Here is a 12,734-nt window from a genome sequence, read left to right as displayed (position 1 = left end):
TGTTATAGGTTAGACACAAAAAATGACCGCAGTGTAGATTAAGCTATTGCTCATGTATGAATGAATGCGGAAGTAATTGTTTTTAAATAGAGGCGGTCTTGAGGCGTCGTGCGTCTCCACGTTACACGATTGGCCAAAGTCATCCCAACACCGAGAACGCGCACAGATCTGAGCTGAAAGCCTAGTTTCACAAATATGGACAACATCCGGGTCAAATGGTCACAATATGGCGTCGTTTGCGTAACAGGATAAACATATTTGTTCTTGCATCGGTGTAGGCTTGTATTTAATTGTTTTTACCGAATAGTTTTTTAATTTGGGTACAAGTATCATCTGTCAGCAGTATGGGAGGCGGGGATCTTGTAAGTAAAATCATCATTTTATATTTGTGACGTGGTAACGTTATATTGTAAGTTAACCAGCGCACTGCGCAGCGTAGATTAGCTACCAGCTAAGGTATAATGTTAGTTTAACTTTATTGACTTGTCTTTTAACTTTGACTGAGTGTCATTACTAAACTGTTATTTGACTTAGCCAATGTTATTATTCAATGGTTTATGACCTGCCCAATAATATTGTACGCCAGAAAAATGACAGCTTGACTTTCCGTTGTTGTTACATTTCCTTCTTGAAGTGTAACACTAGCCATGATACTCATTTAAAGTGACTTAAACTCTCGAACTTGCTTTTAGAACATATAACTGTAGTCACAAAGAATTTAATCGAGAGGTGGTGTTTGTAGGTAACAGCCATACGTTTGCCATGTGAATAGCGTGGGGAAAACAATCCCCAAAGCTAACGTTTTAAGCGTAGTAATGTTGAATTATGCTGATGTTACACAACAAATGTCCCTTTTTTAGAACTTGAAGAAAAGTTGGCATCCGCAAACATTGAAGAACATCGAGCGTGTTTGGAAAGCTGAACAGAAGTACGAGGCAGAACGGAAGAAGATCGAAGAACTCCAGAAGGAGCTGAAAGATGAAAGAGCTCGTGAAGAGCTCACAAGATATGCGCAGGAAAGTGGCTCAGTCAAGTAAGTGGGCTGCAATAAAACACACTCGCATACAGTTTTTCTGTTAGTTTCGTATTTATCTATTTTAATTTGCTCTATGCTTTCATCAATTCTACATCACCTTACTGAGCACTGTATTCACTTTTTCTACTAGGAAAAAAGATGACCGCCTGGACTGGATGTACCAAGGACCAGGCGGTCAGATCTCACGGGACGAGTACCTGCTTGGCCGCCCCATCGACAAGCAGATCCTGGACCAGTACGAGGAGCCTGAGAGCGGTCCCTCCACCGAGACTGGCCTGCTGCCAGGCTCCATCTTCAACCCCAGCGCCCCCACCTCCAGTCTGGACATGGCTGCCAAGATCAGGGAGGACCCCCTGTTTGAGATTCGGTCAGTGGAATTCTATATTTCGGAGTTCTCTGGAGCTTAGCTTCTCAAGAAGCTTTCTCATAAGTCATGCTATGTATATTCTGTATGTTTTATTTCTGGATTAAGGTGTAAGGTGTGTTGTAGCCCTCAGCACAATAGCCTATGGTCAAGTTCATAAGGGAATCACGCATCATTCAGTTACCTCAACAAATAATTATAGTGTAATAGCAACTGATTGACGGGGAGGTTGTAGCGTAGTGGTTAATGAGCTGGGCTAGCATGTATGTAAATGTAATGTAAATGATGACCATTAGTTGTAGTGGTAGTGAGTGTCCTCCCTGGTGATCTATTGACCCCTTCACGGCCCACATCACAAGAAAATGCGTGCGCATATCGGGGTCAGAAAGCTTTCTATTCTATTGATTTGTGTGTGGTGTGTGTGTGTGTGTTAACCTGACTCTCGCCAGATGAATTTCGTTCCGCTTAGCTCCGCCTAGCTTCACTCACATCCATCTGGGACCTCTTCCATTGAGAGTGATTTCTGCAACCGATTTTATGGTACAGCCAATCAGGACGCTTTGTCTCTTCCAAGATGAGCCACTAATGTGTCATCGTGTCTGCTGCTTATTGTCACTAATGTGTCATCGTGTCTTATTGTCACTAATGTGTCATCGTGTCTTATTGTCACTAATGTGTCATCGTGTCTTATTGTCACTAATGTGTCTTATTGTCACTACTCTGTCATCATGTCTGCTGCTTATTGTCACTACTGTGTCATCGTGTCTGCTGCTTATTGTCACTACTGTGTCATCGTGTCTGCTGCTTATTGTCACTAATGTGTCATCGTGTCTTATTGTCACTAATGTGTCATCGTGTCTTATTGTCACTACTGTGTCATCGTGTCTGCTGCTAATTGTCACTAATGTGTCTTAGTGTCACTAATGTGTCATCGTGTCTGCTGCTTATTGTCACTAATGTGTCATCGTGTCTTATTGTCACTAATGTGTCATCGTGTCTTATTGTCACTAATGTGTCATCGTGTCTTATTGTCACTAATGTGTCATCGTGTCTTATTGTCACTAATGTGTCATCGTGTCTTATTGTCACTACTGTGTCATCGTGTCTGCTGCTTATTGTCACTAATGTGTCATCGTGTCTTATTGTCACTAATGTGTCATCGTGTCTGCTGCTTATTGTCACTAATGTGTCATCGTGTCTTATTGTCACTAATGAGTCGTCATGTCTGCTGCTTATTGTCACTAATGTGTAGGGCTGCAGCTATCGATTTTTTTTTTGTAATCGATTAATCTAGCACTTTATTGATTGATTAATCGATTAATCTGATTTTTTTTTTTGCATTTTTAAACAACCAAAACAAATAATGCATAACGAAAATGACATGGCTGTAAAATGATCAAGCAATTGGCACAGAGGTATTTATTCTAACTCCAACATTTGGCTCCAAAACTAAGCCCTTTTATTGCAATTTACCCATTTAGTGTTTATAAGTGCCATTGCCAACAATATAATAATGTTCAAAATGCTCTCTGTAAAATTGCAGCCTCTTGTGCATGACTTAGCTGGGCGAACAAAGCTGTCCATACTATGTTGTGAAGTGCTGGGAGGGAGAAGAGGGAAAGCAATTTAATGTATTAATATGCACAACAAGTTTCATGCGGTAATCTAGACCTGACATCAAAGTAAATATCTGTTTTATGTCTATGATTTCTACACCAGCAGCATTTACCATTAGGCTACTAACAAATAATTTTACCATTAGGCTACTAAAAATAATTTCTGGGGTGAGCCTATTTGCTATGGAAACCTAGCAACCTGTGTGTGTGTGTGTGTACGCGTGCGGTGCGTGGGGGAAGATGAGGGTGCATGCATGTGTATATAAGAAGGGGTTCTTTTTTAGGCATACTGTCTTGCAATTGAACGTGAATAAGTTTACTACTTAAAAACATTAAAGCTAAACATTATATCACATTGCTACAAATACGGTATGTGATTAAAATCAGCCAACATCAGTGTAGGCTATAGGCTACATAGATAGATGATGGCCTACTTTATTGACGCTTGGTGAAACAGCATGGAGTGGATGTTTTCGGTTCAGATGCTTGTTCTTTTCCTTTTTGAGTATGTAATGATCACAAAACTTTACTTAAAAAATGTAGACATTCTCTGCCATTTATGGCCATCTTGACTCCGCCATCGCGCCAGCTAAATTCAGAATGTATCACGATTCACGCGCTAGTGGTGTGCTTCCTGAACAACGGTCCGTGTGGAACAATCAGATCCCTGCGCATATAGTGTGCATCATAGGAATTTAACGAGGCTTCGAGGCAGGGTTTTTGCCTCGACTAATTTTTGTAATCGAGTTATTCGAGTAACTCGATGAATCGTTTCAGCCCTACTAATGTGTCGTTGTGTCTGCTGCTTGTTGTTATGTGTATGAACGACGTCTAGCTCTACCACCGGTACGCTCAAGCCAATCCAAACTTTTCTCATCTGTTGTTCCTCGTTGGTGGAACACACTGCCAGTTCCTACAAGGGCAGGGACATCCTTTTCCACTTTCAAAAAACTCCTGAAGACCCAGCTCTTTAGAGAACATCTACTCTCATAGCAACACTTACAACAAGTCTTACTGATCCTAGCACTCACCAGCCGTTTTAAACTGACAAGTAACTGTTAAAAACAGCACTCACCGATGCACTTATTCTTACTGTACTCTAATGTTTTTTTAAACTGTCCTAAAATTGTGAGAATTGTTCTAAAACTTACTGTTTACCATGTTGTTAGTCGCTTTGGTTAAAAAAGCGTCAGCCAAATGTAATGTAATGTAATGTAATGTAATATGTTTCAGCAAGCGGGAAGAGGAGAAGAAGCGTTCAGTTCTCACAAATCCAGTGAAGATGAAGATGATCAAAGAAATGGTGGGTTCAGCAACGCATGGGTATTTGGTGTTTTGTTTATTTTGTGTGTGTGCTCTTTGTTTTTGGTATTAGACAAATGTGATGTGTTTCTGTGGTAGAATTGAAAATAGTCATTCACAAAACATGACCCTGACCCATGACACTGTATAGCGCTTAAAACAAAGGAAATCCAGCGCAAAATCATACAGGGAGATTTGGATGCAGTCCCTAAACCTTTGGATGCAGTTAATTAAAAATGTAACCAAGCAAGTTCAGCCTCTCTTGGCCTGACATCTTGGCTAAAGCTCTAACAAACTGGTGGCTCTCTTTATCCCTCAGCTTCGTCAAAATCTTGACAAGAAAGACAAAAAGAAGAAGAGGAAGAAGGACAAAAAAGACCGAAAGGAGGAGAAGAGGGAGAAGAGGAAAGAGAAGAAACACAAGAGGAGGAACTCCAGCTCCAGCTCCGATGAGGACGAGCGCAAACCACGGTAACCAGACAAGCCACACACACACACACACACACACACACACACACACGCCACACTCTCACAAACACTCACACACACACACACTCCAGCTCCTGCTCCAATGTGGACGACCGCAAACCACGGTAACCAGAGAAGCCACCCACACAGCTTTATACTGTTATTATTTTTTTTTTTAGATGGCGTTATACTCGGAGTGTGTATTTAGATGACATTATACTCGGAGTGTGTATTAAGATGGCTTTATACTCGGAGTGTGTATTTAGATGGCTGTGACAAACCATGTGAAGATACTTCTTCAGTATATCATCGGTATGTGCAAGAGATGAGAAGTGTCTTATTTTCATGTGCATTCAGTGTAGTTGGTCATCTACAGTAGATTTTTAGGGATTGGAGAAGGCCAGACCACTGTATGGATAGAGTGGAATCTAGATTTCAGCCCTGTTTAAGAGGGGGGATAATGAAGAATGTCAGGGGGGTAAAATGACTCCGGACTGTCCAAACCTCTGCTGTTTTCACCAAGAGTGAGGGGATTATTTGCACAGTTAAACAAAGCCTCAGTTATGGCAGTGCAGTATATGATCGGTGGTTTCGCACACTTTTCACACTTTTTTTTTTCCGTTCTCTCTCTCGCCTCTCAGGTCCCACGCCAAAGACTCATCTCCATCATCTCACCACCACCACAAGCCTGGCTATGGGCTCCTGGTCTGTATCCTCCCTTAATAATCTCATACCACCTGGCTATGGGCTCCTGGTCTGTATCTTCCCTTATTATACGGCTCTTCACAATGCTAGTAGAACGCTCCATTGACTTGAACATTCTACGGTAAAATAAATTCATGTAATTACCGCTGCAAACATATAATTACCGCTGTCAATGGCAACGGGTTTTGTGCTTCTGATACGTCTTTCATATCACTACGCAAGGACTGGAACTTAATTCAAACGTGAAAGCAGACTGTCGATCAGCTGTGTTCTAAAGAATGTTTGATTCAAGTTCAGCAGTGTGTGTTGCGAACTATTTGTTTCTCAGCAAATGCCACGATGAACGGTAACAAATAGGCTAGGTTATGTAGGCTAAAGTCATATCGTGGGGAGTTTATTATTTCGTTTTGGCAAGTAGCCGTATAATAAGCGGGATAATGTATAGAACGCCGGTCATTACTGTGAAAATAAGCCCCTTCAGGGCGGAACAAGACCCCTCCGCTCCGGTTCGCCCTGTCGGGACTTATTTTCCCAGTAATGACCGGCGTTCTATACATTATCCCTCCCTTAATAATATCATACCACCTGGTCTTTTTAACTAAAGATACAGGCATGTTACGGTCATATTCAGAAACTGAAACGGCATCCAGTTTGTAGAAGTAGACGGACTGAACGCAGAGAACATGACACATTTCTGCCAGCACATTTAAATATGACTGAAGAGAGATGGTCTGCAGATATTGATAAGGTTAGGCAGGGATCACATTAGAAATAACAAAGCGGCAACAGTAAAAAGCAACGCTTGGACCATAATAGGTTCTATCTCGTTCCTAAGTTACACAAACGATCTGCGTTCTTTTGCCTAAACTGACAATTGATGAGCCTAGCATTACACGTTGAAAGTTGAACCAAGTTCAACACTCGAATTGTTTGACATCAGCGTAACGCTGCCGCTACAGCTGTTCCGCTGCCGAACCATAGCGAACAATAGGAAATCTGCTGCTTGCCACTGGTCAGTGTGATCCCTGCTTTATGCAGTGACTTCCTTATGTGCGCAGTCTCTTGACCTCTCCTGTCTGTCCTTCCAGATTCCAAATGGCCGCTCTCAACATTCGTCAGTGCCCCGTGACCGCTCCTCTGACCACCAGCGGGATCGGAGCCGCTCACCCCTCTCCCACCGGTCCCACCGGGACAACAACTCCTCCCACGATGCTGAGCGCAGAGACTCGCACCGGAGACCTCCCAGCCCGCCCAAACCGCGCTACCAGCGGCCACAGCACACACACCGCACTAAGTATGAGCTCCATCTCACATGGCCTGGTCTTTAAGGACATTTACAGCACACACACCGCACTAAGTATGAGCTCCATCTCACATGGCCTGGTCTTTAAGGACATTTACAGGGAATTTGAAGTGTTAATAATGCAATGATTTGAAATAGTCTAAAAGAACACATGATTTTGGATTACATTGTCAATTTGAGGCCTGCAACTGAACAGGGTTCCTTGTCTAAACTTTGTGTGTGTTACTGTGACTTTCTGGACATCACATTCATCTTAGTATAAAACATGGCATGGGCAAAATCCTCCCTGTGGAAAACACAGTTTTTTCAAAGTCCTTTAAGTTTATGCACTTTTAGAAACCATATTGGTCATCCTCATTTGATAATATGGACATGGGATTTTTACTCGTGAGGTAACAATTTACAGGGTTTTGGACTTGAGGGCATGAAGGATGAATGATCAGTGATGATCAATATGTTTATGTGTTTTATTTATTTGTCTTGTCTTGTTGTTGTTTTCCTTCCCCAGAAATCTCTCTGCAGAGGAGTTGGAGAAGAAGAGACGGCAGATGATGGAATTTGCCCAGCAGAGAGACGAGGAGCGAGAGAGCAACGTGCGTCGCTACAGACAACAGGAAGAGCAGGAGAAGGCACGGGACACCAAACAGGACCGCCATGCCAGCTTCATCCAGTCAGTGTCTCTTATGCCCTGTACCTCTAAACTCAGTGGTCCCTATAGATTCATTCATAGAACCGAAGTCAGGTTATCATAGAAGTGCATATATTACATGGCATAACATCTCTTGTTGTTTTATGAAGTAATACATGTTATTGAATCAAGTCATACCAATATTAAATTGATGAGAAGTGGGGGTTTAGAATAAGATTATTAATTAGAAGTAGACTTTCTTGATTCCTTAAGTTTTAATGTTGAAGTAACCTGTTTGGAATAAACATTAAACAACATGCATATACAGTCCTAAGAGTTTTTCTCTCTCTTGTGTGCGCAGTGAAATGAAGTTGGAGAGCGCTTCCACCTCCTCTCTGGAGGACCGGGTCAAGAGGAACATCCACTCCATCCAGCGAACCCCTGCATCCCTGGAGAAGAACTTCATGAGGAGATGAACATGAGATGAGAAGAGGGAGGGATAGAAGAATAGATGGAGATTTTGAAAAGGAATAGACCTCTCAAGTTTGCCTACAAAAAGGACCCAAATTCTGCCATCTTTGCCCCTATAAGGAGATCCGGGTACCATCTTTGCCCATATAAGGAGATCTGGATCTCCTTATATGGGCAAAGATACCATCTTTTTGTAGATAACCTTCAGCATTTTATAGGGGAAGTAAGTTTAGACTGAACACAGAGCCTCCAGGAATTAGCTCAAACTCCCAGACTTCATATGGCTTCAGTGGGTCAAGTATTTAGGGATGTTTGGGACCAAACAAAAGAATATTGCTGTGGTTACCTTCCTCCTTTGTCTTTGGTTTTTGTAAAGATTCTTATTGAATACACCAGCACAAGTACTGTTTTTTTCTGTATATTCAAAAAATGTGATTTGTACAGATTTTTCTCTGCAACTCATGGTTTTCATGTATAGTTATACTGTGTAATGCATATATATGGTGGATATATTGGATGTTTCAGATGCATTTTCCTGTTTTTATTATTTTGACAGATTAAAAAAAATCTCAAAACAGACATGGTGTTTCTGTGAAAGTTGCTTTTTTTTTTTTTTTTTTATCTAAAAACACATAACGTCAGCTTCCTATACTGCAAGCAAATACATATTTATGCTAAATATTTTTTGGTAATTGTTTGGAGCACATGCAATTCTCTAGCCTTGAAATCTAGACGCACCCTAGCGGCAAATTACATTTGCTGCCAGGGCTAGTCTAACAACTCTCCGTTGGCTTGTGAGCTCGAAAAATTCTATCAGGCCAATCAAATCGTGTATTTGATTGGCCTGATCACGAATTTGATCGTGTTGGTATGAATATATGTTGTAGTATGTGATTCCTACAGTGTAAAAAAAATTACTAACGTCTTAGAAACGTTGTAAAATGATTGAAATATATTAAGAAAGCCACCGCTGTGGTGATTTCTGGTGATTTCTAATGGTAGATTGATTTGTTTAGATCCAGTGAAATTGCTGCCTTGGCAACGCTACGTCATGGCTTCGGGACTCCATGTGGCCAATAAAGCTGAATTCTAAATTCTAAAAAGCAAAATTCTGATTCTGAAATAGCCTAATAAACCGAGCGCACAAGGTAGTAAAACAAGCGTACTTACTAAAATAAGCGCGCTATTCAGTAAAAAGAGCACACGTTCTCTCGATACAACAAAAAATATCTTACATTTTCCCGGTTTGGTTACTTAGTTTAAACTTTGTTCGTATTATTCGGTACTAATCTCGAATTGTATTGGATACTGGGGGAGGATTCGAATGAATTTGGTTGGTTGTCTATCCTCGCTATCCGCTATCCGCGCAAGGCAATACCGGAAGCATGCGCGGTTTAATGACTTTGTACACAATCAGTCATTGGAGTCCTGGAGGGAAGGTGAACCACCAGTTTTATGCTAAAGAGGGAACAGAAGTTCGTCTTAAAATACTACAACATACAGATTATTAATAGAAAGAATCCACTGGGCTGCGTTTTAGTGTGAAATAACAAAAAGCATATGAAGACTGCGCACCGATTGTAGGCGGTCATAGTGCGCAGATTTGACTACTGCTTAGAAAATGAGTGTTCTTCAGAAAGGTTTTCTCACATTAACTCCGATACGGCATTGGATGGTGGGCCTGACTGCAGCCAGAGTAAGTAGACTATGCTCATTTACATTTTCACCCTGCTAGCTCGAGTAACTTACTACCGGGTTATTATAAAGTCACTTTCCTTTAGGACTGCTTCAGTGGCAGATTTGTCTGCTTCTCCAAATAGGACATAGCTCGTCAGTTGTGCCTGCATCTGCATGGATATGAGTGTGTGGAGGTGGTGGGATTAAGGGGCCAAAAGAAATAGAAAACCTGGCTATGCTTAAATCTCAAAGTAGAAACTTTAAACAAACACCGGCGGAGGCCCCAGTAATGTTCATCTCGTGCAACAAGAGTCTGTGGTGAGGAGGCGTGACCTTCATTCTACTGAGCCCCTGAAAGCACAAAGCATTGTTATGACAAGTACTCCAAACTAATTGCTCCGCCTGTTCGGGCACACCCTCTTAAACAAATAGCTTGGACATAGTAAAAGGATGATTCATTTGTTTGTAGCCTTTGGTCCTCATTGATATATAATTATCTTATCTTGAACTTTAGACTAATATGATACTGGATTTTCACTGGTGGCAAGTTGGCGACTTGTATTCTTCTGTAGCCTGTGTATTTACCCAATGTCAGGCTCCTCTTTGGATAGAAAGTCACCCTCAGGAAGTGTGTGGAATTATACACAGTGTGATTGGTTTTAAACGTCCAGTGGGCATGCTTGAACTGAATTAATTTGATTTCTGCTCATGCCATGTGGTAGTTTGCCTAAAGACACCACATGTATTAAGTTAGTAAATATGTCCTAATTTATTTATAAAGAATGATCAAAACCTGTAAAATCTCAGCTGCAGATGTTAGTCTGTCTTTTGAGCTTTGGCTGAGCAGGAATTCTTGCCTACATATCTGAACAGGCCTCAAAGATATGTTCAAGCCCCAGACTTCATAAACTGTCTACTACCATAGCTCTAAATAAGAAATCACTTGCACTTGGTTTAAATTTGGTATTTGGCTTAAAACCTGTCAGTGTGGTTGTGCAGACACCACCTACAGAATTGTTCAACAAGTGATTTGTCATCCACAGTCACATCTCAGGTTTCATACACAGCGAAATGTGGAGGGAAAGTGCTATCTCATCTGCTCTCATCTACAGTAGTACAACAGGTCTCCCTCCGGGCGTAGTTAGTGAGGTGATTGGGCTCTGCTAGCACGTGGCCCTTCCTGAATTACCCGTGTTCACCCTTAGCTCTGCAGTCAGAAGTCCAAGCCCGCAGTGGCATCCAAGCTGCCCTACCGCGTAAAGCTGACCGGGGGTAAGCGCCACTCCTGGTGTGCGTGTGGCCACAGCAAGAAGCAGGTGAGTCTTCTGGAAAACACCCATGTTCACTGCACTGCCAGGTAAAACATGACTGACTTGATGTCAGATGTTTTCACATAGCCGTTCAGAGTTTTTTTGTTTTTCTTTGCTGTCGTCAGTTCTAATAGTCTGTATGTCCCAGTTATATGTCTGCATGTATACAAGAATGTTTCATGAAACAGTTGGGAGTACTGAGTGGTGAATGTTCACAGTTGGAGCTCACCTGCAGTGGTGAATGTTCTGACTGTTTAGTTGCGCCAGCCAGCTGTGGTGTCTCTTGATTGTGTTGTCATGGTGACGTATCCAGAGATGTAGTGGAGGCTAAATGCAAGTAAACACAGTTTATCCACCTCTTAATAGAGTTTATCCACCTTTCAAAAGAGTTTATTCACCAATTGCAACTTTTAACATTCAAAAATCACACTATTATCCACATTCACAATATGTACTCTCATCGACACTCTAGGAACCATTTAATACCACTGGTATTGCTATAAACATTGGACAATAACCTCTACCATAAACCTCAAACATGTTCTGAATGCCTTTTTTAAAAATCCGATGGCGCTGTCCACCTCACCGTGATCACAGAATTCATAGTTTACCCACCTCTTAGTTTACCACTACATCCCTGGACGTGACTGACCCGTCTTTAAGAGCTCCTTCTCTCTCTTTCTGGTGTCTCCCCTGCTCACACACGTGTTCTACTCCTGCTTTTAACCCCCAGCCCTTCTGCGATGGTGCCCACAAGAAGTTTGCCCCCGACCTCCCCCCTCTGCGCTTCGTCCCGGAGAAGGACACTACCGCCATGCTGTGTGGTTGCAAGCGGACGGGCAGCCCCCCTTACTGCGACGGCACCCACTTCAAAGTCATCTTCCGCTCCATTAGAGATTTTGTCCTGCCACGAAAGTCCTCCTGAAAGTAAATGCCATGTAATTTAGCAAATTAAATATGTTTGTTAATATATACACACATTGTATCATTCTTATACATTTATTGACTATAAATTGTGCAAATTGATCATATTTCAGTGGATAGAATAGATATGTATATTATATGACAAGTGCAGCTCAGGACCATTGGCTTTTGTTTGTGGAAGCACCTTGTTGTCGTACGTCACCAAAGACTTGGCTATGTGTTGTCGATGATGCTGAAAGTATTTGGAGTTTCAAATTTCATTACATTTACATTGAGCTGTAACAGTAAACCAGCAAAAGAATTGTCATCGGAACTTGTTGGGACAGTGCAGTATAACTGGGCGTTGAGATCACGTTGGAGTGCTCCAGAGGCCCTCTAGATTGCTCCTCTACTCCAGAGGCAACTGAACCGGGCGTTGAGATCACGTTGGAGTGCTGCAGCGGCATGGCCGGGAGTCAAGTTTCACTCCCCACAGGCACGAGGGGCCTCCCAGGGTGGCGCTGCAAACTGATCTGTGGTCAGTAGATCCCGTTGGGTCCGGATAATGGATCTGTGTTCTGTGCACATGAATACTGGGAACGTGGCTACAAGTCGCCTGAACCGTCCTAAGAAGGTCGTGTACCTCTCCATTCAGAGACGGGCAGTCGACTGTGACTCACGAACATGCCCTCATTCCTTCACCCCCCCCCCCCCCCCCCCAAAAAAAAAAAAAAAACACCAGGAAGAAGCAAAATTCAGGTGTTTTACTGCCTTAAGGAACATACATTGTAACATGCAGTGCTATAAAATAAATACAGAATAATTCTCGTTTGGTACATACAATTGATAGTATTGTACAGTATTACAGTTCAGACCCCTCATAATATTAAAGGGTTTTTAACTTGAATGCTTCACTTTGTCAAGTGCTTTTGGTCATGTTAAGTCTGTGGG

General features: G+C 42.1%; 2 protein-coding genes across 2 annotated transcripts; both read left to right on the top strand.

The window, feature by feature from the left end:
• Positions 1-203: 203 nt before the first annotated feature.
• On the top strand, positions 204-8,466 carry cwc25 (CWC25 spliceosome associated protein homolog). Its single transcript, XM_042102673.1, has 9 exons — positions 204-362; positions 861-1,033; positions 1,167-1,403; positions 4,250-4,319; positions 4,638-4,789; positions 5,428-5,491; positions 6,580-6,785; positions 7,303-7,464; positions 7,784-8,466. The coding sequence occupies exons 1-9, from the start codon at positions 345-347 to the stop codon at positions 7,896-7,898; spliced, it is 1,197 nt and encodes a 398-aa protein (XP_041958607.1). The 5' UTR covers positions 204-344; the 3' UTR covers positions 7,899-8,466.
• A 585-nt stretch (positions 8,467-9,051) lies between these two features.
• Positions 9,052-12,501, top strand: LOC121718542 (CDGSH iron-sulfur domain-containing protein 3, mitochondrial-like). The gene is made up of 3 exons (XM_042103559.1): positions 9,052-9,589; positions 10,776-10,886; positions 11,614-12,501. Exons 1-3 carry the CDS (start codon positions 9,515-9,517, stop codon positions 11,803-11,805), a joined length of 378 nt encoding a protein of 125 aa, XP_041959493.1. The 5' UTR covers positions 9,052-9,514; the 3' UTR covers positions 11,806-12,501.
• Positions 12,502-12,734: the final 233 nt, after the last annotated feature.

Source organism: Alosa sapidissima, chromosome 9 (genome assembly GCF_018492685.1).
Source record: "Alosa sapidissima isolate fAloSap1 chromosome 9, fAloSap1.pri, whole genome shotgun sequence".
In the NCBI taxonomy this organism is placed as follows: Eukaryota; Metazoa; Chordata; class Actinopteri; order Clupeiformes; family Clupeidae; genus Alosa; species Alosa sapidissima.
Note: the sequence above shows the minus strand (reverse complement) of the source record. Positions and strands in the feature narration are given on the sequence as shown.